This window comes from Ambystoma mexicanum, chromosome 1p, assembly GCF_040938575.1.
Source record: "Ambystoma mexicanum isolate Mex_15411 chromosome 1p, UKY_AmexF1_1, whole genome shotgun sequence".
Taxonomy (NCBI): Eukaryota; Metazoa; Chordata; class Amphibia; order Caudata; family Ambystomatidae; genus Ambystoma; species Ambystoma mexicanum.
This window is the reverse complement of record NC_090921.1, coordinates 1,488,749,029-1,488,776,227: the sequence shown is the minus strand read 5'-3', so window position 1 is coordinate 1,488,776,227 and position 27,199 is coordinate 1,488,749,029. Positions and strand designations below refer to the sequence as shown.

At 43.7% G+C, this 27,199-nt stretch overlaps 1 protein-coding gene across 1 annotated transcript in view; it reads right to left on the bottom strand.

The window, feature by feature from the left end:
* The window catches only part of HAPLN2 (hyaluronan and proteoglycan link protein 2), a 342,449-nt gene that overhangs the window by 75,657 nt on the left and 239,593 nt on the right, over nt 1-27,199 (bottom strand). The window contains exon 4 of the mRNA XM_069607159.1: nt 8,251-8,367. Within this exon, the coding sequence (XP_069463260.1) occupies nt 8,251-8,367 (117 nt within the window). The remainder of the gene's footprint in view (nt 1-8,250; nt 8,368-27,199) is intronic.

Genomic DNA, 27,199 nt, shown 5'->3' with positions numbered 1-27,199 from the left:
TTACACTGAGAAGGAATTTGTAAACATTTGTTTGTCAGACACAAATAACAAACCCTTGTCCGAGAAGGAAGCTTATCGGCTTGAGCTCTGAGCGTCGCAGAGACAACACGAGGGTGGGGGCTGCACCAGAGAGCGACATGGAGTGGGTAGAGAGATAGGAGGGAAGCCTTCTCAGCAAAGGGGGTTGCTTTGAAAACGGGCACAGAGAGAGCATTTCGTGAGCCAACAGTGGAGTGAATGCTAAATAGAGGGAATTAGATGGTGTTTTTTGCACCATACACAGAAGGCCAAGGCAAAGAGATATGAAGTTCTATGTCACGCTGACAGCACACGAAGTGACAGGACACGAAAGTACACGCAAAACACAGACTGGCAGGCATGGCCTGAATATAGAATGCTGAGACAGAAAGAGACATTCTGAGAATGTAACCATAGGGATGTGTGCATCATTTGAAGAGTATAACCAGAAGGGCAAAGGGGACTGTCTAGAGAGTTGCAGCTAGTTCGAGTGAGATGCTGAGAGTCTGATGGAGGATGCAGCTAGAAACTGATGGAGTTTGTTCGAGCTAGCGGCTGATGGAGTTTGGATGGAGAATGTAATCCTGAGAATGAGAGAGAGCAGAATCCGATGGCTATGAGAGAAAGCTTGGCAGAACTTGGCAGAAGAAGTCGTGTGACCAGATCTTGAGGGCCTGCCACTGCTGGCTGACTGATTGCAGAGAGTAGCGGGAAGAGAGCTGGAGACAGAGAAATGCACAAGCAGATGGGAAGTATGGTTCATTGCTAGACAAACTGATTGATTATATTTAGTGGGGTGCTGATGTGTTGGAGAAGACATGACTTCTAAAGGGGAGGTGCCCGTGCCAAATGAGTGGGGACAGAATGGTGTGCCATGGAGATTGGGAGGACGTGCATCCCTGTTCCCCCCAAGAATTATGCCCATGGATAGAATATGACCCCATCTAGTTGTTGGTCAGACATTCACACAAAGAGCTTCGAAGGGGAGATCAGACAGGGATTGTCCAAAAGAGAGTGAGTGTGAAGCATGATGTGGATTGGTGTGAATTGAACAGAGGTTTGATTCTGTATAAAGGAGAGGATTGTTTGATGTTTGACCCTTGCACGATAGGCTTGTACTTGAGACTGCATTAGAAACACATGCATTAGGAACCTGAAAGGCTTAGAGTGATTGCATGGTAGGTTTGCACCAGAAGTATAAAAGGTGCAAATTCGATCTTGGCTAGAGTTTTAGCATTGCTTGAATTATGCTTTGGTGTGCCCAAATAAATGTATTCCATTGTTATAACTGAATCGATTCATGTGTTGTTCTTTGTGTCTTGTTATTTCTGTCCATAGGAGTAAGATAGGAGTATGTTGGTATTGTGTTAGTATTATTTGTTCTGTACAATATGGGTATGTTCCCAGAAGTAATCTAGGAGTAACAGTGCACAAGGGGCCTGAGACATGGAGGTTGGGGGGGGGTATAGGCGCCATATACACCTTCCCTAGGGGATTGTCAAAGATTGTCTGAGACCGGAGCATGCTTGCCCAGGGGGGGCGAGACGATGATAGGGCTATATTTTACAGACTGACAGGCCGCCAGGATCGCTGACACCAACTGAGGCCTCCACCTGCCTCCCTGAAGCAGCCTGATTTGCTGGGCAGCAATTCATAGCAGTGATTGGCCCAGGACCCGGCAGGTGAGCGCCAGCCCCCAGCAAAGGGTCTCAACTTAAGGGCAGTGCCCCACCCTGTCTAGGCCTTAGAGGGCTGTGAAGATCCCCATCACATCCTTGGATCTGGCCAACATCGGTGGTCTGCGTTGTATCGATGCTCCGATGGTAATCTAAACCCATTTTGCTGCCCCACAAGGTAAGAGCATCCTCGTGCGCTTAAACTCCTGGCTCCCGCCCTGGCTTGCACACATGCTCTAAGCCTTGCCCTACCTGATCCAACCCCCCTCTGCTGCCATGCACACCCTGTCCCCTATTCCCTATCCTGAGGCACAGCGCCCCTGCAAGCATCTTCATCTCGCATAATCCTTTGGTGCTCACTCCTTTCGACGGTTGTGTAAATCACACATGCTCTCTATCTCCCTACTCCCCATGTCTATTTCTGGATTGGCCCTACTCCGAAGCATGGCGACGTCATTTGGTGACCCCCTCAACATCCAAGCCCTGGACCAGAGGCCTCTCTGACTTCCTACTATACTTTTATGCTCTGCGCCCCCTCGGCCGGAACTTTGATGTACCTTTTGACTCTGCCTTTCACTGTTAATCAGGTGTTATAATTCAAGTGTTGGAAAATCAAACCTGGATGCAATTTTTCTCTCCCCTTAACTGCATTCTGTCCCTTGCATTTTGTGTGCAGTGAGGGAAATGTTTCTAAATTAAATTCCACATGCTCTTTTGAACAGCTTTTTTGTGGCTTACTGGTGTGCTGTAGGACTATTGAATCTAGATGCATGCCTACCCTCGCTCCTAATATGCATCTTGACCCTGCACAGCTAACATGTTGTTGGGAAATTGCATCTAGATGTAATCTACTGACCTTGGTTCTGTTGTGCTTTAACCTACGCATTGTTTGCCTTCAGCTGCATTTTCGTGCTTTTGTAGGAGAGTTGTATTTACATGTGCCTTTAACCAGGGCACTGCTTGCTTTCAGCTGCATTTTAGTGCTTTTTTGGAAAGTTGGATTTAGATGTGTTTTTAATGAGGGCACTGCTTGCTTTCATCTGCATTTAGTGCTTTGTAGGAAAGTTGTACTTTAATGCGCCATTAATCAAGCCACTGCTTGCTTTTCGCTGCATTTTAGTGCTTTGTTGGAAAGTTGAACTTAGATGCACCTTTAACCAGGAAATTGATTGTTTTTAGCTGCATGTTTTGAGCACCCATCCTCAGCACCTAAAATTCTGCTACCCACTGCACATCTTGTTCAAGCACCTCCCTCTTCTGTGCCTGCCTGACTGCTAGGCTTTCTGGTGAGTTGTATTCATGCACTGTGCCGCTCCCCTGTCTCTCTCCCTCCTGCACCGCCACTACTCTCATTGTGCTCTCTATCTCCCCTATCTACACTAATTGCTACTCTATCACCTATCCTATCTCTCTCTCGAAGTCTGGAAAAAAAAAGCTTAAAAAGTCTCTCCTGTCCTAAACCAGGCCTACCTATTGCTGACACGTATGTCAATACCACTTCCAGGCAGACTATAACTGATATCCTCTGTTCTGTCCTCTGCCTGGACCTATGGACTCCCCACTTGGTCTCCACTCTCTCCCCTTTCTCCTCTTCACCCATTAATGGTGGTGCCAGATTGAAAGTACTGCTGGCATTCTCAACCTCTAGGTGCATCATCAATGCTTACATGTGATTTCATTGAAAGAAAAAAACAACGAAGGACATTTTAACAAATAAAAAAAACTAAAACCAAAATAACAGATTACTTTTTTGTTGTCTTATGGGGGGGTTCCCCCAATGCCCCCCTTTTTTTAGTAATACTTTTCCCCCACCTCAAAACAACTATTCCCACTCCCAACCCCATTTTTATTTTTTACCCAAAATTCTTTATTTTTGTTTTCATTGTTTTTTCATTTGTAAACATTGTATTAGTTTTCTATTCGATATAATCACTGCATACCATAATTAATGTCTATCACATCATGATCCAAGTTTATAAATCTACTCTTCTCCTTCTTGACCTGTGCCTACCCTCTCTCATTAACTTCCTTCCTTCTTCCGCAATGCCTCTTTTCTCCTCTTTTACCTCTCTAACACCACTGATGGGAGTACCACACCCATTTACCCCCCTCGAAAAACGTTCAAAGGTTGTAAATAGCTTCACTTAGCTACTTAAATGCTCGGTCTGCTGTCAAATACACCTCTGAGGTCTGCTTCCTTCTTGAAGCCTTTGACCTTGATATCCTCATCCTTACCGAGACGTGGTTCAATACCAGCTCGGTCAATGCTCTTGACCCTCTCCTCCTGGAGGGCTACAAAATCATCTCCAAACCAAGGCCCTAACGACCCGGAGGTGGCGAGGCCCTTATTTTGACTGGGTGGGTCCCTTCTTTTATCATACCTACTCAACCCTACACTTCTTCTGAATGCATCGTCTGCAGGCTCGGGGCCTCTCTTACTCTCACTCACCCTTGCCACCCTCTACAGGCCTCCTGGCCCTATCTCTCTCTACCTTTCTGAATGGACTGACCTCACCTTGTCCCGCCTGACCTCTACTTTCAAACTCCTCCTCCTTGGTGACTTCAACAAGCACCTCGACTCTCCTGAATCAGCCACCTCTAAGTTCTGTGACCTCTGTGACTCCCTCTCTCTTACCATTCTCCCTTCTGGCCTGACCCACTCAGCCAGACACACTCTGAATGCCTTCCTCTCTGAAGACATCTATATCTCAAACCCGATCACCAACCCCCCCCCCCCTTCCTGGTCAGACCACTCTCTCCTCTCCTCCCATTTGGTGCCCCTCTGCCCTCTGTCCGAGCCGCCCCCCACACTGCCAGCCTCCTTCACCATCATTCGACCGAGGAAGCGAGTATCAGTCGTTGCTTTTGCCTCCACCTTCATCCCCTCACCCACTGCGCTCACCAACCTTCACCGTCCATCTCTAACACACTTGACATCCTTGTCCCTGTCATGAGGATCCATCTGAAGCCTGCCTCCAAGTGCAGTGGCTGGTATGACTCAGATCTAGCTTCTCTGAAATGTAAGTGCAGTTTCTGAACAGAAGTGGCAGACCTCAGGTTCATCCTCTGACAAACTGGCTTGTCACCTGCTCCAAAGGCAATATTGTTTTTCTATCCACTCCAAGAAGAGGTTCCACATCCAACCCCACATTTCTGTAGCCACTAACAACACAGCTGAACTTTTTAAAATCTGCAAGGAGCTTGCCAATCCAACTGCAGTCTCCACCTCTCTGCTTCCTTTCGAGGCCCTGTGCACCACTTTGGCCTCCCATTTCACTTTTAAAACTCAGGATATCATATCCTCACTCTCCACCTCCCCCACCCCCACCCCCACTCCTGATCCTGCTCCCTGCTTCCCTTGGCTCCCCTCACCCAAACCTCCAACTCTCCTCCTTCCTGCCCATAGCACCGTTGAGGTCTCCAAAGTTGTCCTCTCTATGAAGGTCTCATGCAAAGAGGTACTTCTTCTAGAACCATTAAGGACAACATCGCCACTCTCGCCCTAGCCCTTGCTGACTTCTGTAACCACTCCTTTGCCACTGTCTCTTTTCCACTATCCCTCAAGCACTCCCTTGGGCACCCTCTGCTAAATAAGACATCTGCTGACCCCTCCTGCCAAGTTAACTATCGTCCTATCTCCACCACCCCCTTCCTGGGTAAACTCTTGGAGAAATTGGTCCTCCCTCAATTAACTTTCCATACTGAACTTGCTAGTTGCTTCCATGACCATGAATCTGGATTCCGGGCATCCAGAGGCATGGAAACTGCTCTCCTGAACACTCGTGAAATCAAGCTTGCAAATCTTGACTCTAACTCTCCTGCTGTTCTCATTCTCCTCGATCTCTCTTCTGCCTTTGACACAGTCAATCACTCTATCCTCATAAAACGGTTCTGTGATACCCTTGGCATCATGGACCAGGCACTGGATTGGCTGACCTCTTTTCTCACCAAATGCCCTTCCCAGTTGCAACCGGGCCCTTTCTCCTCCAACACCTCACTCTCTACCTTTGGCGTCCCATAGGGCTCTATCCTATCGCAATGGCTCTTCAATATCTATCTCGCTACTCTTGGTCATCTGATCTCCTCCTTCTCTCCCCATTTCTGGTGTTATGCCGATGACACACAGCTTTCATTCAAACTTGCCTGTTCTACCTCCTCTTCCTCCTCTCTCATTCCTGATTGTCTGTCCGCCATCCAGGCATGATGTGCAGCTAACGATCTCTGTCTTAATGCCAGTAAGACGAAGATCCTTCTCATTGGGACACATGCACCCTGTTTCCCTCCTACCCTCTGGCCACCCTCCTTGGGCCCTCTACCCTCACCATTCTGTGTGGCCAAAAAAACCTTGGCTTCATCTTCGACACCTCTCTCTCCTTCACCCCTCACATCTTTGACCTTGCCAAGAAGGACCATTTCCTGCTTTACCTCATTTGAGGCATTCTCCCTTTCCTCACCTTTCCCCACAAGCTCAATGTCACCAGAGCTCTGGTCTTCCCTAGGCTGGACTACTGCAACAGCCTCTTCGTCCATCTCCCCCTTTCTGCCCTACGTCCCCTTTGGCTAATCCAGAATAGGGCTGCAAGACTTATTCTTGGCCTCAAGCCAGGGGCTATATCTCTCCAGCCATAAAATCTCTCCATTGGCTCCCTGTGGCTGTGAGGATCAAATTGAAGACCCTCTGCATCATCCACAAGACTTTCTTGGGCCATAGGCCCCGCTATCTCCAAATTTCTCTCCCTACATACATCCCTGCTAGAACCCCCTGCTCCTCTAACTCCAACTCTCTGCTTGTCAAACGCTTCTCCAAGCAGAGAGTGGGGGCAGGTCTCTCTCCTCGACTGGTGTCTCTCTTTGGAACAGCCTCCCTGCCCCTCTCAGACTTGAGCTGGACCTCTTTAAGTTCTGGAAACCTTTCAAAACTCTGCGTTTCTCCAACTCGTTCCCTTTCTCCCTACTAATCACCCCACAGCTGCTGAGACTCGTGGGCCGGTTCTTCATTGATCTCACAGGTTACCATGCCCTCTACCCAGTCAACACCAGCATCTCTGCCGTCAGCACTGCCCTTGCGGGCCCCCTGGTGACTGTGCATCACAGTCTTGGGATTACTCTACCCAAGCACTTAGCCAGTGGCCTCCTCCCTTGGCACCCCTTGGCGCTTCCCTCCCTGGCTCTCTCCAGCACTTTGCCTTACCTTTTCCCCCTCCCCTCATGCCAACCTTCCCTATCCCTGCTTTTCTCTCCCCAGAACTTGAACGTTTGAATGTCACAAAGCCTAGTGGGACCACAATTGTATATTTACTGTTGCCATTGTTATTTAATCCCCTTGTACCTCCCACTTTGCCTTGTGGCACCTTGAAGCACCAAATGCTCAATCAATAAATAAATAATTACCAGCTGAAATGTGTCAGGCATTCTGTTCATCCTCCTCATGACACCAACAACAGCTAATGTTTGCATAAATCCTTCAGCGGGTGATTGCATTGAAATACACTTTCTTTGGTGTAGATACCATGGACTTGTGTGGCTAAAGTAGGGATCAGTCTTTTGACTAATTCTTTAGAACTCAATACAGGTTGACATATAAAGTTTCTGGCATATATATTTTCGTGGGAATGGAGGACTAGAACACTCATACACATCGAGAATGAAGTAAGACAGTTTTTAGTAGGGATTAAATGAGGTTGGTAGGGAAAGGGGTGAACAGCCAGCAAAACCACTCTACTTGCCACAGTGGGGGTTCTGAACCAATAAAAAACCAACCACAAAATGACAGTACCTAAGAGTGTTGGTGTCCGGAGTATATGAAAAGCACCTGTCACAATCATTGGGGTAGTGCAATTATAGGGTCCAGTCAAGGTGAGTCAATCTAATAGAAGCCCTTTGGGAAGAATAATCAATAAAAGGGGGACATTTGTCATCATGTCCAGGACTTCTTTTGTAAGACAATGTCCTAATTACGAGTTTGGAGGCAGCCATGCCCTCAATAAGGGCATGGCTGCCTCCAAACTCTGGTCCGGGTTCCCTGACTGGGGAATACCGGGCCATTCCGACCTTGGAGGGCCCGGTATTTCCACATTCAGGGAACCCGGACCATCCCCATTCCCATTTGAGCCCCCATAGGGCTCAATGGGTATGGGGAGCATGCTAACAACAGGCCCGTTAATGACGGGCCTGTTGTTAGCATGCTGGCCCCCTCGCGGGACCCGCTGAGGACGTCTGGTAAAACCAGACGTCCAGAGCGTGTCCCGCAAGGGGACCTCGTAATAGGGCGGTATGGGGTAACGGCTCCGGCGCCTTTACCGGCGCCGTTAACCCCTTACCGCCTACCTCGTAATGGGGCCCATTGTCTGCGAATGCATTGAAAAAAAGCTGGGATGATTCCTTAATGTATTGACTTGGTATTCAGAAAGCACTTCTCTGTATTGTCTAGATAGTAATGGAAAAGTGTGGGTGTTAAGATGGTGCTCACCGGGTGCAATAAACGTTGAATCCCCCCATAATATGATACAGCAATAGGGTACAAGTGAAAATAAAATAACATCTGCTGGTATATTACCTTGGTAGAGCTGAGGGTACGTTGCCAGTCGTGCATCCTGTTGCTCGCACGCCAAAAGGGCCTCGTAATAATTCAGCTTGTAGCGTCCTTGACTTGGTTGATACGGGAAAACCACACCTTACCGTCAAAGGAAATATAACACATTGTATGAATTAAAAACAATATTTTACACAATTTAACGAAAGTTGTTAAATGTCAAAGGCTAAATATTAGACAAACATTTGATTTTTGAATTTGTGAAACAACGTATTCTTTTATGTTTTCGTAAAATATACATGATGCTCAACGAGGGGCAAAACCTCTTTTTCTGAATGGTGGCCCATCATGTCTAGGATACAAACATGTGAGGGATGTTGTCAAGAATAACCCACACCAACCAGAGAATATTCAGTCATTAGCTTTTTGTACTTTAGATTGAGAGTGGGAATTCCCCAGTTTTGAGTTTTACATTTATTTTGAAATAGTAGTAGTCCCTGGTTTTGAGTTTTAAGGCTTTGACTTCCTACTCATGTTATTGGGTTTGTTCGATCAAAGATTACATTTTACTCAGTCCCAATGTTGGTGTGACTGTGCAAACATCAAAAAGTATGTGTTAGATCATCTCATTTGGCACACTGACATGTGTCTGCCCTTATCACAGAGAACCTCTCAGATATTTGTGTACCATCAATATCGGAGTATTGGATGCAGTTGGCCTTGGCCAATCAAATTGGTCCCGCTTTTACATCAAGCAAACATATGACGGATCCCTTGAGTAAAGTTAACATTATTGATCTTAACGCATGTGTTAACGCTGAGGCTGAGGAAACCATCATCATTGCTGATACGTGTAATCACTCCATACCGCATATTGATGAGTACAACACCAGAGAACCTTGGCCTACCCTTGGCCCAAGGGCTGCCTCTTCTAATTGGAAAAATGTGAGGACAACATCCCTCGTAAATTACTGGAGAGTAAAAAGAATATGCCTAAATTCTCAATTAGAACCTCTGGACGCTGACTGAGTTCATCATCCACACAACTCATCACTAGAGGTCTTGGCTTGTTTGGTATTGCCCTTCGGGGGGAGGCTGGTAAGAAGGCTAAAAGCCAAAAGAGGGTATCGAGGGGCAATGGCAAAAAGAAGTCATGCACTTTAATTTTGCCAAGGTCGTACTCTACTCCCTCTAGAAGTATATCAGGCTTTACAAGCCCCCTATTGACGTTACTAAATCTACTAAGAATATCAATCCACAACATGAATTTAGCAACCTTGATGTTCTACTTAACATCTCATTGGGCTTAGAAGGCTAGGACAGACTATTTTGATTGGAAGAACAACCCTAACAGTGTTGGCACCGCTTATCTAACAATGTTCGACAAAGAGAAGTTCTCCCTCCCCCAAAGGTCGTGGTGCCCATTGTGGAGCATACGGGCTACTAGAAAGGTTCTAAAAATATCAGAGACTCTTTTGTCATAGCAGTGAGTGCTTTTTGAATCACTCGGCTATATTGTTTTTATTTATATATTTATTACATTTTTGTGCTCTTTTCTGCTGGCATCAAGCCCATTGAGCCTGTGGAAGAAAGGGAGTTTGCCTCTTCTTGTATTCATTTTTTTTTAGGACATCTTGGATTTTGTTGTCACATATGAAGATGACTGTCCACCATGGATATTATTGTTCTCTTGACTCTATTGAAGTGCCACGAGACAGCCTGGTGGGCCACCTTTGGCAAATTCCTTGAAAAATATTCTAAAAGACGCTGCTCTTCCCCTTATGTGCCCCTGGCAAATTTGGAGATGGCTGGTTCAGGGTGGGTACTGCCATTGGGCTCTACCATAAATGTTAGGATCACTACCAGCATTCAAGGAGGTAGATCTGTGTATGTTGAGGATGCTGATGATGTGACAGCGGAAGCTGACATCAATAGCTGGTGTTGGTTGTCTTCTTTTCTCCCAGTAAATCAACTGACCTGGCCTTAGCCAGTCATCTGGCATTTGTTTCCTGGGTTTTCCCATTCATTTGCCAAGATGGTCTCTTTTCTAGTGTTACAAATGTTGGGCTCGGAGCATTGCAAGAAACTTGAATGACTGAGGAAATAGAGATGGAAACCAGATCCACGATACTGTCAAGCGCCTGCAGGACTGGCGCTTGTGGAGACCCTGGAGATACGGATGCCATTAGGAATGCACAGCACGTTCCACCAATGCGTGATTTGACGGTATAGTCTTCCAACTGTCATGGCCGCCGCCTGCGGCTGTAAATTCTCAATGCGGCCGGCATCCGACATTGCTGCTCTCCTTTCTTTGGGTAAAACTCTGTGTTCTCTCCTCTCCCTTGAGCCTGCCTTTGCTCCGCCAGTTTGCTGTTCGCTCCTTTCATCCCTTTCTACTGAGTTTCGCTTTGCGGCCACGCCGCTGTACTTTCCCTTCTCTCTCTCTCTCTCCTGGCGCCCCGAACTACGGCTGCTGTCCCTGGAGCTCCCCGCAGCACTCGCTTTGCTCGGTACTACTTTCCCTTTTTTGTTTCCTTCCACTTTCCTTTTGCGGCTTTACCACTCTTTCTTCTTCTATCTCTCTGAATCGGACATCCTGTGTTGGCCTCAGACCACGCTCTGTTATCACTGAGGTCTCTCATGTTTGGGCCGGGTTATCCACACATCTCTGCAGTGGAACCTGCCTCGCATTCTCCCTAAGCCCACTCAGTACCTAGTCAACAGTGAAGACAGCAAGTACCCTTTTGCAGTATTCTTCCCAAGGATTGTCGCCTCCTCTCTGTGCTACTTGGAAACCACTTCTCCAAGGATTGTTGGATTCGCTATTACCATCTGAATACCTGCCTCTCATTGCCACTACACGGGAGCTACACCACCAAGAGGTTTTTTCCGCCTAGTCAGGCTTTTTCCTCTTTATTGTCTCTCTCCGGAAGGGGCCTCTAGCTGGCTTCTTTATAGAAAGCAGGCATAGTGGCTTCCCACCGAGGGAGACCATATCTCTTCAAAACCAAGCACCGCACCAAAAGGAGGCGAAGGAACAAGGACTCCCCAACTACATCCAGTGTATCAGATGAGGAGGAAGGCAGTTTGACAGATTTAAGTGATGAAGCAGGGGAACTTGATAGATACAAAAAATGACGTTGAACGGGCCTAACAGCCACCATAATAAAATTCTTTTAATTAGCACTAAATTGGTGATAAATCTCACAAAACTTGAAGCAACATCTGATATGCTTCTTGCTGGCATTTTTGTATGGGAAACTGTTGAAGCCAGTCATTATCCTGTAAATTATCAATTTGAATGACCCTTAGAGTCATAAGGCTAACCTATCTCTCATTTCATTTGTTAGAAAATTGGTCAAGAGATATCACTTAAGTCACCAAGTCCTAATTATGGGTGATTTCAATTCGAAAATTCGGGCTGCCCCCATCCTCTGACTCTCCCCTGCATGATGATATCCCAACATCTACACTTGAGCAAATTACATGTGATTCTCAGGGAATTGCTTATGCCAAACTACTAGGATCTTCTGGTCCAATTATGTTAAATGGTAGGTGCCAAGGCAATAGTCTGGCTTGTTTTACTAGGGTTGTTCTTCCAATAGAGCTACCGTCATAGATTATGGGCCTCATTACAACCCTGCCGGTCCGGTAACAACAGTGCTGGTAGGCTTACTGGCACCATTATTAACGAACCGGCAGAGTACAAGTTTGCGGGCCAGATGCCCTCCCGCCCACCTGGTCTGACGCAGACTTTAACGGTAGCACCGGCACCATTATGAATGGTGCCTGTGCTACCATCCTCCCCATTCCCATGGAGTCCAATGGGACTGGGGAGTAACTTTTTCCGGCGCCTGGCTTCAGGGACCGCCAGGGCTGGAATGCCCCAGTGATTGCCCTTTGCCAGGCGCCAGAAAAAAAGCATAACTCCGGCGGCAGCCTGCCGTTTTTACCATGACGACTACCTCCGGAGTTATAATGAGGCCCTATATCTTTATTTGTTACACTTTATTTAGTCACAAGGCAGATTTGTTAATCTCTCAGAGAGAGGAGAGTGACCACTTTCCCCTGCTACTCTGGCTGTTCGTTTACCAAAACCTCTAAACGATAGCCTATGGCAACTTAACGTAAACACTGGTTTTAACAGATTAAGTTGGAAAATTCCTAATTTGAATAAGGCTGACGCCTTCCTACCGCATATTGCTCTTTTCCTTTATCAAAGTCGCAGCTGTCAGCTGTTTAGCTATCTGCATAGCCACTGTTTTTGGAGATATATTGATAGTTCCATCTTTTGTGAATTGGAAACACGACAGTGTTTGAGAAAACTGAATGAACTTTCTAACATGAACCCGGTGTGTTATGACACCATTATGTCTCCGCTCTAGAACCATATTATCGAAAACAATAATGTCAAAATTATTACTAAGGCCAGGCTAACTAGTAAGGGTGCCATAAACATGTGTTTGATAGGCATAGAAGAGAGTCCAAGCGTGTGATGACCAGCTGCCTTGCAGATATGAATACTGTGTGGCAGTTCAGAAAGGAAATCTGTCTTTTAGCAATGGCTGAAGATATCGTAAAAGGAGAACATTGGATCATCTGTAGCCATGACTCCAAGCCCTTTTGCAATCTGGTCAAACCCCCACATACTTCCCTTGCCATTATGGAAGGAGCCTCTTGAAGTAAATGGGAAAAGTTAATAGGGGGATACTATTGGCAGGGAAATGACATCTCTCCCTAGCGTGAGATGGTATTAGAAAGAAAAGGTTTCGACCATTGTTACTATCATTTAATCCTTAAATAAACTATTGGGCACCCAGCCCTGGTGGAGTATGTCATGATTTGATAAAGAAGACCCTGATATGGTGGGCCTAGGTGCTACGTGTCTTTTTTTTTGTTGCAATAAGTGTGACAGGGACTTTCCTCGGTTCTTAGCAGGAAAGCATTATCGTTCCTGGCCACAAAAAGATCCAAGATGCAATCCAAAAAACGCTGGACATTCTATCTTAAATGTTTGCATGAATCCTATTGGTGGAGTTAAACAGCTGGATACACTCCAAAAACGTCATACCGTTTAATCAAACAGTATGCTGCACGATTCTGCAAGGTTATGGGCACCACCGTTAACCTCTTGGCCTTGGTCTCTATAGTTGAATTTGCTTGGCGCAGCCCAAACCAAAATGTGTATGTAGCTTTTTTCGACTTCAGTGCAGCGTTCAACAGTGTATGGCTAGGAAGTGGGGTATATCTTTAGGGGCTGCTAAAGATGATTATTCTGCTCTGTAGTAACACGAGGGTTAATATCAAGCTGTCAACTTCGGTAAAAAAAACACCAAGTCCTTGCCCACTTTTCTTGGCTTAAAACAAGGCTGCATACTGGCACCCACCTTTTCCAGCTGTACCTTGAAGACTCATCCTAGGAAGTGACTTCTGAAAACATCTTCAGTGGCTAGGGTAGGCAAATGATCTGCTCCTGTTGCACTCTAATAAATATGACTTGACAATTATTGTTAGCAAATCTCCGATGGTCTCTAAGACTGGGGCCGGCACGGTCCATGGGGCTTATTCGTGGAGGATGGGCATTCATGATTTGGACATTGTCTCATGATATGAATACTTGCTACAAGCTTGAAATAAAGGTGTATCAACAAACCAGAGGCATAAAGAGCTTTGCACACCGTCATGGTGGTCATTCAATGGATTCCATCATTAAAGTCTATAAAGGGAAGATCCTTCCTATCATCCTTTATGGTGCCGAAAGCTGGTGCCATAAATATACCAACAACATCAGTTAACTGGAAGGGCACTGCCTCCTGACTCTTACTAATAGCCCTAGCAGTCACCCTGTTCAATAACTCTATGTCGAATTTGGGATTAGCTGCATTAACTGTCAGGTTCCGAGGTTATTCACTAATGTATATTAGAAATTAGTAAATAGCACTGAAAACACTCTTTTACATATTATTTTCAAGGCTAGGGACCATTTAACTACTGGTTTTGGGTACTCTTGTCTCATGTTGCTGGTAACCAAAGCTAAGAAATTGTGCTCTATTGCTGGACTTGCTCCTGCGATTACCCCCTTGCAATGACATAAGTCCATCTTAAAAAGAGAATTATGCAAACTAGACCATGAGCAATCCCTTAAGGACTTTGCTAGCAAAATGCACAGTGGCAAGTACAGTTAGAAATTTTGAAAACGGCTGAAAAGTCCCCTTTGCCTGCTGGAATATCCCCCATAGCTCGCTTCTTCATGAACGTTTAAGTCTTAAATTCAGCTTGGTGAACACATTAGAGGTACAGGTTGGGAGTATGGCTTAGCAAATGGGGAGCCTGCAGATTGTGGGGCTATCCCATGATAGAAAGTGCAAGCATCACATGGTGAAATGCAAACGCCTAACTGTAAATCGGAGGAGGATGAAATTGTCTTACGGTAAGGCAGTCCAGTGGAAAGTCATAGTAAATGGTACTGGGAAAGCCTCTTTGAAGGGCACTATTTTGTGCTCATTCATCACATGATCATGATGAAGATGTGGGTACCTATAAAACACATTTTTGAACTATTGTGTAGGAATGAGGCTCTGCATTTCAAGATCCAGGCTCTGCATTTCAACATTCACATTTTCGCATATGTTTGAATTTTACCTAGGGCCAAGGGTGTGAGACTCGTATATGTGAATCAAGGGTATCTCAGGCTGAATCTAAATAGATGCCAATGCAGAGAACATATGCTAGAAAATGATCACTTTGCGCCACAATGCTATTTTAATGGGCTGAGTTGCACTAAAAAATGAAAATAACATGAAACGAACATACTAATTTACCCAAACCCATTTAAAAAATAACTCCCATAATAACCTATAGTGCAAATCAGCCCATTATATAAGCTGGATGCAGATTGGTGAAAATGCATGATGCTCTGGAAATGAAAAAAATGAACTTTAAATGTGAAGGCGAAATGCTGCGCTGTGTTGTAAGTTGTGGAATGTAAGATCTGTTCTGCTAAAGACATGGAATTGTCTCTGGGCAGGAAGCACTGGAGAGATGTAACATTTTCTCTTCGGTGATGCAGTTTGTATCTCGAGCAAAGGCACAAAGAAAATCACATGCTATTTTAATGGGGCGATTTGTCATGAGGAGGTTCTTTTTGAGTGATGCAGGGTTTTGAGAAAAAGGTTTGAGGCAGAGAGGGCTGGGTCATTCCATCCACTCACTGACAAAGGAGGCAGAAGTTCTGTAAGGAAGAGAGGCCTTGTTCCTTGGCAGACTGAGTCTTCAGGGCTGAGGCTGTCCCTCTCCTGGGTTGTCAGTCCTTATAAGAGCCGCAGTCACGAGCGATTTTATCTGTGGATGACCCTGTGTCACTGACAAGCTGAGTCAGGGAATATCGCCAACAGACCTAGGTATTTATGCCATTAATTGAGGGGCGTGTGAAGTGGCTGTTTGGAACTATATAGCATAGTTTAAATAATTCTGTTCATTTTTAGGTGCTGCATTCATAATGACAATTTAAAGGTGCATGTAAAACTGTGTTTATATTTCTCTAAGTTTTGCTGCAAGTCAGAGTGTATTTATTCTGCCAGCTTTGTTGCAAACTTCAAGGCTGACAACAGGCAGAGCTCTGCACTTTATCGCAGATAGTGCGTTGAAATCCATTGCAGGAAAAAACGTGTTTATGTTTGAATTTACAATGTGGGTGCACATGTCATTCTGTATAACTTGCATAGTTCTACTTTATGATAAGGAACGATAATTCGAAAAGGTAATTTAGTCTCAGTGTATTTCTTCTGCATTCAGTCTCATTGATTTGACATACAAAGGGCCTCATTACGACCCTGGCGGAAAGTTACCGCCAGGGCCGTGACTTTACCGCCATGGTGCTAACTACGTTAACGCCATGGCGGTAAGGGGATTTACCGCCCCATTCCGACCTTGGCGGGGCGGTAAATCCCCAATCCCCATTTACCCTTCCCCATTCCCATTTTTGCCCCATAGGGCATAATGGGAGTGGGGAAGGCGTTAATTACGCCACCGTAAATTACGGTGGCGTAATTAACACCAAGTTCCCTTACCGCCATGGTTTTTTACACCCGCTAAAAGCAGGTGTAAAAACCGCCATGGCGGAAAGGGAACTCGTGATTGGCGGTAAGGGGTCGGCGCAGCTAACGATGGCGCTAACCCCTTACCGCCAGGGTCGTAATGAGGCCCAAAGTGAGATAAAAAGTGTGGTAAAAAATCTGAAAGCAAAGTTAGTCAACGTAAATGTTTTTCCATTGAGAGGCTGAATTAATGTTTTGTATTTCTTTTGCATGCTTAATGTTTAACACAGTCAAAAGGGCATTAGAGTGATATTGTAGATAAAATATCACATGAAAACATGAACTAATTATTGAATGTACCAAGTCCAGTATTTGTTTACCGCTAGTGACCCTGGTGAAATAATTATTAGGCAGTGTTCTGAAATTAGTCTCACCAGTACAAGAATACCCCAATATGTGTATCACAATATATTGCCAAGAGCTAAGAAAATACAACCATCCCGAAAATACCACAAAATAACACGAGATACTAAATATAACCCAGAGAATCCCCTACAAATATTGACTTGTTAGCATTTGTTTTGTATTATATTCAGGATCTTTTATATGTGTCTGTATGAAAGGCTACTTTATAGCTGTATTATGCTAAAATACATTAAGAAAATTGGATGCAAAAGGTAGAGGGAGTGCTGCTCATCTCGATGTTCAAATTTGCATGTTACATTTCCTGCGGACTATGAAATAAAATCTATGTGTCAGAAATGTCTTTCATTAGCTTGTTAAGAATCCTTTTCAGAAATAATCTACAATATGGAGTCAAGAGAGAAAGTACACCCCAAACACAGTACCTTTAATACATCCACATTGGGGGTACTAAACCCAATGGTCAATGGCATTTAAGTGTCAACTTGAGGGAGCTCAGAAAAAGATGTGTTTTTCATTTTACCTAACAAGGGTTGGCACAGGTCCCCAGATCAAAGGCATTTACCACCTTAAACTTGACAACATGATGTAGGACTGTCCTATTGTCACCAGAAGTACAATACATGTTTGCATTTACATTCAAGGTAATCAAATGTGCTAGCATTGCAGCTCATTGTTTTTTTTTTTTAAATAGCAGGTGTGTGTATTTGATTTTCCTTCATAAGGCAATTTCAGATGGTAAAAAGTGTGAAACCTTAATATCTGTAGATGGTGTTATACTCAAAAGGAGAGATTTAGCTGTGCATTTTCAGGAGATCAGACACACTCACCCAACTGCAGAATGCAGGATCAAATCTTTCATTGCAAGAGCTCAATGGTATAGCTCAATGGTGTATTTCAATGGTGCAGCACAGTGGTGTAGTTCAATGGTGCAGCACATTGGTATAGGTCAATTGTGTACCTCAATGGTGTAGGAAGAAAGTCATTTTCTCAGGGCACAAGGGTGCAAGAGCTGGTCAAAACCATCAAAAGAAAAAGGTTTAAACACTTCACAAATTGAAGGACCCACTGACCTAAAAGGATTAAGAAGTCTGTTGGACATAACAAAATATCGTAGGTAGTTATTATGCAGACATTACACAACCACTAACTAAATTGTTCAAATGAAGTGAACTATGGAGGTATATGAGGAAAAGCATTGGTCAATGGCACAGTTGAAATAAAGTTTAGTTCATGCGCTGTGTCTGCGCTTTCCCATTAGTTGTCAGGAAATGTTTTTTAGAGATGTAATAGATGTAATAGCCTCTGAAGTCAAATCATTCTGGAAAATTGAGATGAGATTTGAAGAATGTTGGAAGGCATTGCTGGCCACAGAGGTAATCTGTCAAACTATAGAATCATTACCTTTGTTCTCTCTATGCTGGAATTATCGGCAGAGATGAGGAACTGCCAACACACAAAAAGAGACTGGTAGCTCATGATTGGTATAGCTATACTCATGTGCACCAATTGAACAATATCTAGAAATTTAGGATCACTTAGATTATAGTAAATCACCTGAGAAGGTTTTTGATGTGAAAAATTGTACAATGTACCAACTGTGGATCTAGATAGATGGTTGTGTTTTCCATGTGAATAACAGACCTGACAAACAGTTAATAGCATGGATAGGAAATATATTGGTTAGGCAAGACATGATGCTGCCTGCAGGGTACCAAATTGAACACAGGAATAGTCAGGTAGTTGGACATGTTGCCATAAAAAAGGCAGCATGGCAATTCATACAACAGGGTAGAATGATATAAGAATTGGTCATTACAACCAACTCTGATTATGTCAGGAATAGGTTTGTAGACTATCCATCAGGTGGGGAAGCCAAAGAAAGGTTAAGTTCTGGCAAGGCACTCTTGAAACATGATGAACTAACCCAAACTATTGACATTCTGGTTACAGATAATTAGATGACTCTTTATTGGAAGGAGATTAGGGGAAATTCCAAAGTGCAAGGTGCAGACAAAAACAGGAATGATGCAACAGACAATTTGGCAAACGTAGGAGCAGTGATGGGGGATTACATGCCAACAGAGAATTTAAATCGGGAAATGCATATGCCAGTAATTACACAATTTTGATGCAGAGGGGAATGTGATTTTCCTGTACTGCAATAAAACTTATAAACTGCTGATGAAGATATGATTACCACACAAGCACAACAAGATGGCCCTATGCTACAAATAATTTACGAGAATGATTTAGACCCAGAGAACAATACAATGATGGACACTGACTGTGAAGGGGAAAGGACGGGTCAAGAGTGCTACTCAAAGCCAAAAGTTATTCCATTCTCAAGATGGGCTTTTGGTATGCAAAACAGTTTAATGTTATATTCAATTGGTGATTTCAACCTCATTGAAAGTCCTTCTGATATATCACACACATGATGCCATAACTACGGAACATGGGATTGGTAAGAAGCATTTGAAATACAGAGTCATTTTCATACTGCCCATTTGTACAGCATCCAAGGAAAAGTGGAGTCTGACAGAGATGCATTTGTGTCATTATGAAAGAGCCTTATGCACTTCAGTTGAGAAGGCCTGAAGCAAATAAACAGATTGAACATTAACATGATAAAGAACTTTTATTTGGTCACCAAAGATGAATGTTGCTTTTAGGTCTGTGGTGTGTGGACAGTGCAATCTATGGTTAAATTTGGAAATACACTTAAGGAAAAATACTTGAATTAGTCAGATGTTCTGCAGCGTCTGTGCGTGCTTATTGGCTCAAATTGCACCAGTGAACAGTTTGATTCCTGGAAGGGGCATTGAGCAAGGAAACAGTATACAAAGATGGGCAGTGTACGGGAGGCATGGTATCACAAGTAGACACAGACACAAGATTGGCAAGTTCAAAAACCTTCATTGTAACTTGAAAGAGGGGTTTGAAAAACTTCTAACTTGCCCTATCACTAAAGATGGGAGTACTCTCAACCATCAAAGTACAAAAAACACAGTCCTGGTAATTTGTCAGACAAAACAAAATGACCTATACTAAATAAACTATTGCCTGACCTTACTCTAATACAGTAAATGAGTGAAGGGAAAGATGTATATGTAAAGGGAAAAACCAGTGTTCAAAACAATATGTTAGGGTAACTGAGCAAAACTCCCTTCCTCACGTTTTTAGCACAGGACAAGGTGGCACACTTGGGTCTTAGAACACACTCTGGCTTTAGACACAATGATGCAGCTCATGATGCAGACCGGGGCCTTCCATGAAAAAAAGTCTCTTGGTCACACAAAGTCTTTTGGTTCGCACAAAGTTTCTTATTCGCAGGATGCCTTGGGTTCATTCAACATAACAAAAGGTCCTTTCCTCCAGCATTCATAGCTCACAAACTTCAGGCTTTATAGTTCACATATGTCTCCCTCTGTCGGGCTCAGACTTTCCATTCACACTTTCTCACAGTTCGTTACAGGTCTCCTTCTGTTGAGCTCGGAACTTCCAATCACACTTTATCACAGTTTTCCACAGGTCTCCCTCTATCATGGTAGGACCTTCCAAATGACAATTTCTCACAGTTTGCTTCAGGTCTCCCTCAGTCAGGCTCAGACCTTGCAAATCACAATTTCTTTTTTTCATCGAAAAATTTGAAATGTGTGAGGAGTTTTATGAATACCTCAGCATGACCACTTCGGTTTACATTTTACTTTTTATATTCATTTTCCCACTAATATCAGATACATTTGTCATTCATGGGTTTCTCAGCTTTTCACTTTTCCGCTTGTACGACTATGCACATTTAAACAGAGACTTTCAATTGGGAAATTTCACTATCCCAGACCACTCTGTTTTCTCTCCATGTCTCACTTGTTTGATTCACAGTTCAGTAATACTTTGGCAGCTTAATCACATTTTACTTTCCCTTACGTCTTCTCAGTTTACGCTCAACCTTAATTCTCATGACACACTGTTTCTGCTTATACATTTTCTCTTCAACACAAACCGGCCTTTCATGGCTTTCTTTAACTCAACGGCTGTGCTGGTTTCTGTACTTGCATCTTTGATCAAGGAACCAAGATTGATACCACAGCTGCTGCTTCACCTCCCCAACTCAGTCGCTCACCCAGGAGGGCTGCTGGTATCTTTCGCACATAATGCCAGATTCACGGTTCTCTTCTGTCGGGGTCACTTGTGCAGCCTTCAAGAGTATTTGGAGATAATGATCGTCTGCCGGGACGCCCAAGGTCTCTCCAGTCCTTGATTCTGCTTCCCCCGCCTGTCGTCCTGCGCCACCTGCATCGCTGCTGACCCTTCACCTGCCTTACCTTGCTCAGACTGTGTCCCAGTGCTTCACCTTTTATCCATGTGGGGAATGTCAATAGGTATTTGGTGTATGCAGTTGTGGTCAATTGCCTGACCATACTAATGGGACATATCCAGTGTAATGTTTGAATGTTAGTCTTTCTTTGCTCATACCTCCTCTTCCTCGGCTCAGTTTTTGTTCAGGAAATGGGGGGCGAGTTGGAAAATCATTATATCCTAAAAAATCGGGTAAAGGTGTTGAAAAGGGAGGGATACCATGTCTCACCATTGGGTATCTCACTCCCACTCCCAGAGGACCCCTCACCCAGATAATCCTCCTGCACTGGTCCACCCCCAGGGTCTGGATCCAAAGGCGATGGCCGTGCCCTGGCACCCTGAGCAAGAGATCCCCGGGTACTAGATGGTGAGGCACCTTCTGGTTTCTCACAGCAGTAAGAAAGAATGTTTTATGTTCGGCTACGCAGGGGATGTTTGCAATACGCAAATTATTCATGCCATTCATTGTGGTGGAAGTTTGCTAGGAAGCAAAGTATGCAAATCTTTGTTGATTTCCAACTAGGTTCACCGTTTATAAATCCCATACATACATATATTTAAGAAAATGGATATGTAGACACAATCTAGTCTGTAACCAGCAAAATGACACAAATGTATCTGGCTTTCGAGTGCAGAACGGTCTGATAAAAGAAAGGAATGGAGAATATTTATCTGAGTAATTAAATCCTGGCAAGCTATAGTTTCTGTTTGTGACTATGGAACTGCTTGAGAATGGATAGAGGGGACTCAGGCTTCCAGGGAGTAATGGACATCTGACTGTCTTGCTGGAATCCATTGTAGTAGAGCAATATGGGTTGTATGTTGGCACTTTCACAGTCTAGGAATAGCTTGCATAGCTTTGTTTTGGGTCTTCTGAATAATCCCTAAAGCATAGGGAGGGAAGAAAATAAAGGCTAAGTTGGGGCTTCAAGCTTTGATAAATGTATCAATATGATCAGCTCAGATGTGCTTTATGGAGGGCAGGGCCTAGTGTACAGTAGGCTAAAAAAACAAATAGAAAAAACAATCCAAGGAAGCAATGATGGAGTGCATGATTTGCAAGGAATAATATTTTAATGCATGCACATTATGGCCGGGAGGGTCAGTCAGCTTCGTAAAACTGAAAACTGAAAACTCCTTCAATCCACCTATATTGAGTTACAGACAAACAATAAAACATGTAACTACATTACATATATCAAGTACTTGTTAATCACATGTTCCCTATTGGCTCCCACCTGTAGAGAAATCTAAACACAATATACGTTAGTAACCCCCCCATTGGCTAGTACTCTAACCGTGACCATCCTAAGTGGAGACCCATTTGATTGACCTAACAATGCAGTCATCAGAGAATACTTTATTCTAATTGGCTAAAGTTATACGTGTAACATTTGCTGAAATGGCATACCCTCATGGGTCAAAACAAGTTAATGTAGCTTCTGATATGCAGTCCCACCAAAACGACCCAGTCATGTAGTGGGTGGAACAGTGAAGTCAGCAAATTAGACACAACAATATCCTCTCCCATGAGCTCAGCCAATTTGCCAATCCCAGCTAGTTTTCAGGACTTGTAGTAGTTTACTTTGGTAACACTTTTTGCAACTCCTGTTTTGAAACATGTTGCCATCCTTAGCACACTTCCTTCCGGCTAGCTCTTGGGAATCAGGTGTCATAATAAACGTAACTGAGGCTCCACTCCTTAGAAATTCATTTCTCATATGTAATTCATGCTACCATATCATTCTAATGCAGATCCAGTTGTCCCAACACTCCCAAGAGGACAGTATGATCACAATCTAGTTTTGACGCTTGGCAATGCATTCACCCAAGGCTTCGTTCACACCAAAATATGTCCTTTGCAACTATTGTATTTTATCTATCGTTGACAACACAAATCGCTATTCTGCCTTACACTAAAAGGGCCTGAGAACAGCTAGGCTCTGCAACAAAAACTGATATGTCTGCTGCATCTCACTCTTCCTCCACGGACCTTGCCCGAATACTCAGTGGGGGAAGCAGGAATAAAGATTAATTAAATGGAAAGACAGATGCTCAGAACTGCGGCCTCGTGCCATAAAGAACACAAATCTACAAACTCTGACAAGGTATAGTGCACGATGGCAGGCCCCTGGCTAATGCAGCAATAGGCCCGTAGCCTAATGAAAACCAATAAAAATATCTTTGCTGCCTCTCATTCCACCACATGCTTGGTAGCCTGGTGCTCTCTAAAGTGTGGCAAAAGTAAAGCACAATTGAATCCCTTTGAAAATGACCTGAAATTCTGTGACAAATGACAGAAACACTAACACCAAAAATGACCAAATCTCCATGCTAATAGAACTACTGCAGCTTCTATTTCCCTACATGTTGAGGGCTTTACACCTGCATCCCGACACTAGCTAAACAGAGATGCACTGGTTAGATTCAAGCTTTTCTGACTTTTGTACTTTATCAAGTGTAATGTTAGGCCCAAACCAGTCTACGCAATATATTATTGCTAGAGCAATATAGAATGACTTTCCAAGGAATTCAAGCTAACTGAACAGTGGCTGTTTGGGTATCACCAATGGGCAAGTGCTCAGAGTTGGTACATATTGGGGGATAGCTTATCCTGCCTTCTTCAGTGGTAGATGCCTCTCGTGCACCCATTCAAATAGTTGCTAACATTCCTCTCCAAATGTGCCACCAGCTGGGTTTCATTGGTCAACTTATGTTTATACGCACCCCAACTATTCAGCCAATGAATGCAATCACAAATAGCAGGAATTCTGCCATTTTGTGCAGCAAACTTGGGCAGAAAGGTTGAGAGTATCAACTGCTAGGGCCATATTCATGGGGGTAAACTCACTCCGTTTCAAAGCAACCCCTCAAGTCCAGTAATTCCACTAGCTATTTCAATTCTCAAATTTTTAAATTTCTGATCGGTAAGTCTCACATTAGTTTCTTAAGCAGTTTCATGCCTTCGCTGTTCAGCAGCACTAATTGTCTTGACAGCAAGTTGTGTTTCAGTTTCTTCAGCTGTTCCGTTGCTTTGTTTTTTAGCAGCACAAATTCTCTGATTAGTAATTCTTGCTTCAGGTTCTTCAGCACTTTCATTGTTCTGTCTCAAAGCATGTTGAATTCTATCAGCTTCACGGTCTTGAGATCTTCCTTCTTCAGAATGTTGATCATGTTTCAGCATAAATGCGTGATGATGAACACTTTGTACAAATTAACTGTAGATGGCAGTGTAACACCATAAAACGTAATGCAGAAAAACTAAGCCAAAAAACAAAAAAGATTAATTATCTCAGGAACGGGGTGATATATCGAGTCAAAAATAGTTGCATTCATTTGGCAACGAAATAGAGAATATTCCTTACAAAATTCATGACACCAGACCTCACCATTCATGTTATGTTATGTTACTTGGCATTTATATAGCACTCTATATATCACTGGTATGACCTCAAAGCACTGGTAGGTTGAACTCCCTCAGGAACAGTAGTTCTGTTCAGTAGAGAGAGATAGTGTCATAGGGTGCGTGGGTGCACCAGTTATGTGTGCAGCTGATGTAATTGCTGGATGGTAGCTGCATCCTAGCATTAGGTGTGGTGCTGAAAATACCAGTTGGATGTGTGCAGTCTGGTGGGTGGACACCAAGACTGAGCTCTGGCTGCGTTAGGCCATAAGGATGCATATGTGAACAATTAGCCGGAATGTGCTTGGCTAGCTGCGTTTTATAGGGTGATGAGGTGTTCATGGGGTCGTGTTTGTATGCAAACAACTAGGCCGAATTAATAAGGGTATAGCTGTGCTCTAGTTGAATGATGGTGTATAGTAAAGAGTAAGCGTAGTGATGTGATATGATGGTTATCTTTAAAGCACCTGAGACCAGGCACGTGAACAGGATGGAAAGGACCAGAGTGACACACAGACACATAGAGGCAAGGGGCTGGGTTTACAGTGACAGGAGGGGCATACGGATATATAGCAACAGCAAGGGGAACAGGAAAGCAGGGTACACGTGTGGGGCAGGTTGATATTTACATTTGCATTCCGTCCACTCTAACCATTCCATCCAGTCCATCCATTCCATCCCTCTATCCATTCCATCCACTCTATCCATTTCATCCACTTTATCCATTTATTCCATTCCCTACACTCCGTCCATTTCATCCACTGTATCCATTTCATCCGCTCCATCCACTCCATCTACTCCTTCCGCTCCGTCCGTTCCACTCATTACTCCATCTGCTCCATCCACTCCATCCATTCCATCGGTTCCATCCGCTCTATCCACTCCATCCACTTCACCCATTTCATTTATCCCAACCTTTCCAACCGTTCTATGCACCCATACACTCCATCCATTCTATCTAGCTCATCCGTTCCATCCACTCCACCCAGTTCATCCGCTCCGTCCATGCCATATACTCCATCCATTTCATTTGTTCCATCCATTTCACTACCCAATCCATTCCATCCACTACATTCGACCTATTCCATCTGCTCCGCCCACTCCATTCTCTGTCAATTCTCTGTACATATATTACAAGCAATCTGCATGCATCTGCACCATACATTCCATCTGCTTGCCCCACATGCATCCATCCACTCCATCCATGTCATCTATCCCTTCTAGATTATAAATAAAGGGGTATGCCAGCAATTATGTCCCTGGTCCTTCAGGTAGAGTACATAAATATAAAGCAAAAGATAGACCAGTGGAACGGGATGACAACAATTATTCAAAAATTATCCATTTGAATCAATATTCATGTAACAAAAACAATTATTATATAAAGTTTTTTTTAAAAAAAACCTTAGTTCATTTCATCAACATCTCTCAGACATTCATACTCAAACCCATACTTCCTCATTCGCACATTTGTATATATAAAAAAACAATTTGATGTCTAATACACTGTGTGTTCATAATATTACACAGAAATTTCCATATGTTATCGTCGTGCGTTAATGACCCATTCCTTAGTGTCAGGTGTCGTATCTAATCTGGATTTTATTTTCAGATTATTCATATAATCGTCGACACGTGTTTCAGTCCACAAGCAGAGATTAATGTCTCTCTTCTTTACAAATTCCTTCTTCAGGATGTAGGGCAAGATATAGTTGCTCCGCCCTTATGGAATGGTATAGGCCAATTTCAAATCTAAAAAAATACATAAAACATCCATCAGGATATATTGTCATCCCTATTTCCTGTTAACAGTGACTGAAATTGTCACATGTGTAATAGCTTAATAAACACATAAATACCTACTCACCCCCGTTTATAACTCAAGGGAAAGCCGGTAGATAGGCAGATTCAATCCTCCACTGACATCCAAGACCTAATGAGGAGCCTGTGGATACACAGAGAAGATTAGTTCTCTGTTTGTTCATATAAAATCATAAAACATAAGTCACCCTCCCAAGAGTCAACCAATATGTAAAATGCACTTACATTCTCCATTTCATAGAGACATGTAGTATTCTTCTTAAGCGACACTCATGTATAGCTTCCACGGCCTCAGACTCCACGATCTAGGAGAATAACAATAGTATGCCAGTGTGTCTCATTACTACTGCCTTTCTGAATTTTCTAAAGCGTGCGCTAGCGCTATAAATATGCTGACCCTCAGCACGATCCTTTGTCCGAGTAAACAACAAATGATGTTCCATCTGGTGTACTCCAGCCACTTGAATAATATTGGGTGCCTAAAAGACGCATTTACAAGGGGATCAGCCACCACATAGTTATGGACCCCCCCATATGTTTACAAAAATCCAATGTCAATGGCTAAGTGCCGTAATGACAACAATATATTAAAAACCAATGTTGTTCTTTAGTAAATACACCCACTCGGGCATCTCTGTAAACATATACCAGTACTATGTCACGTATGCGTGCTTACAACAGCTACCGCGTGTTTAAGAATATTTTGTCTCTAAGCTAATGCCCATCGGTCCGCACTCGAGCCACATTTATTCATGTATATGCTGCACATTTGTCCCATATCTATGCACAGTGCTTGTGCCGCATCATATAAACGGTACAAACATCCAAAAAGCAGGTTTTAATCACTCACCAGAGTTATTAACTTGCTACCGCACCTCGCCAAACATGCAGATCCTTTAGCAATGCTGACAATAAAGGTAGGACTATG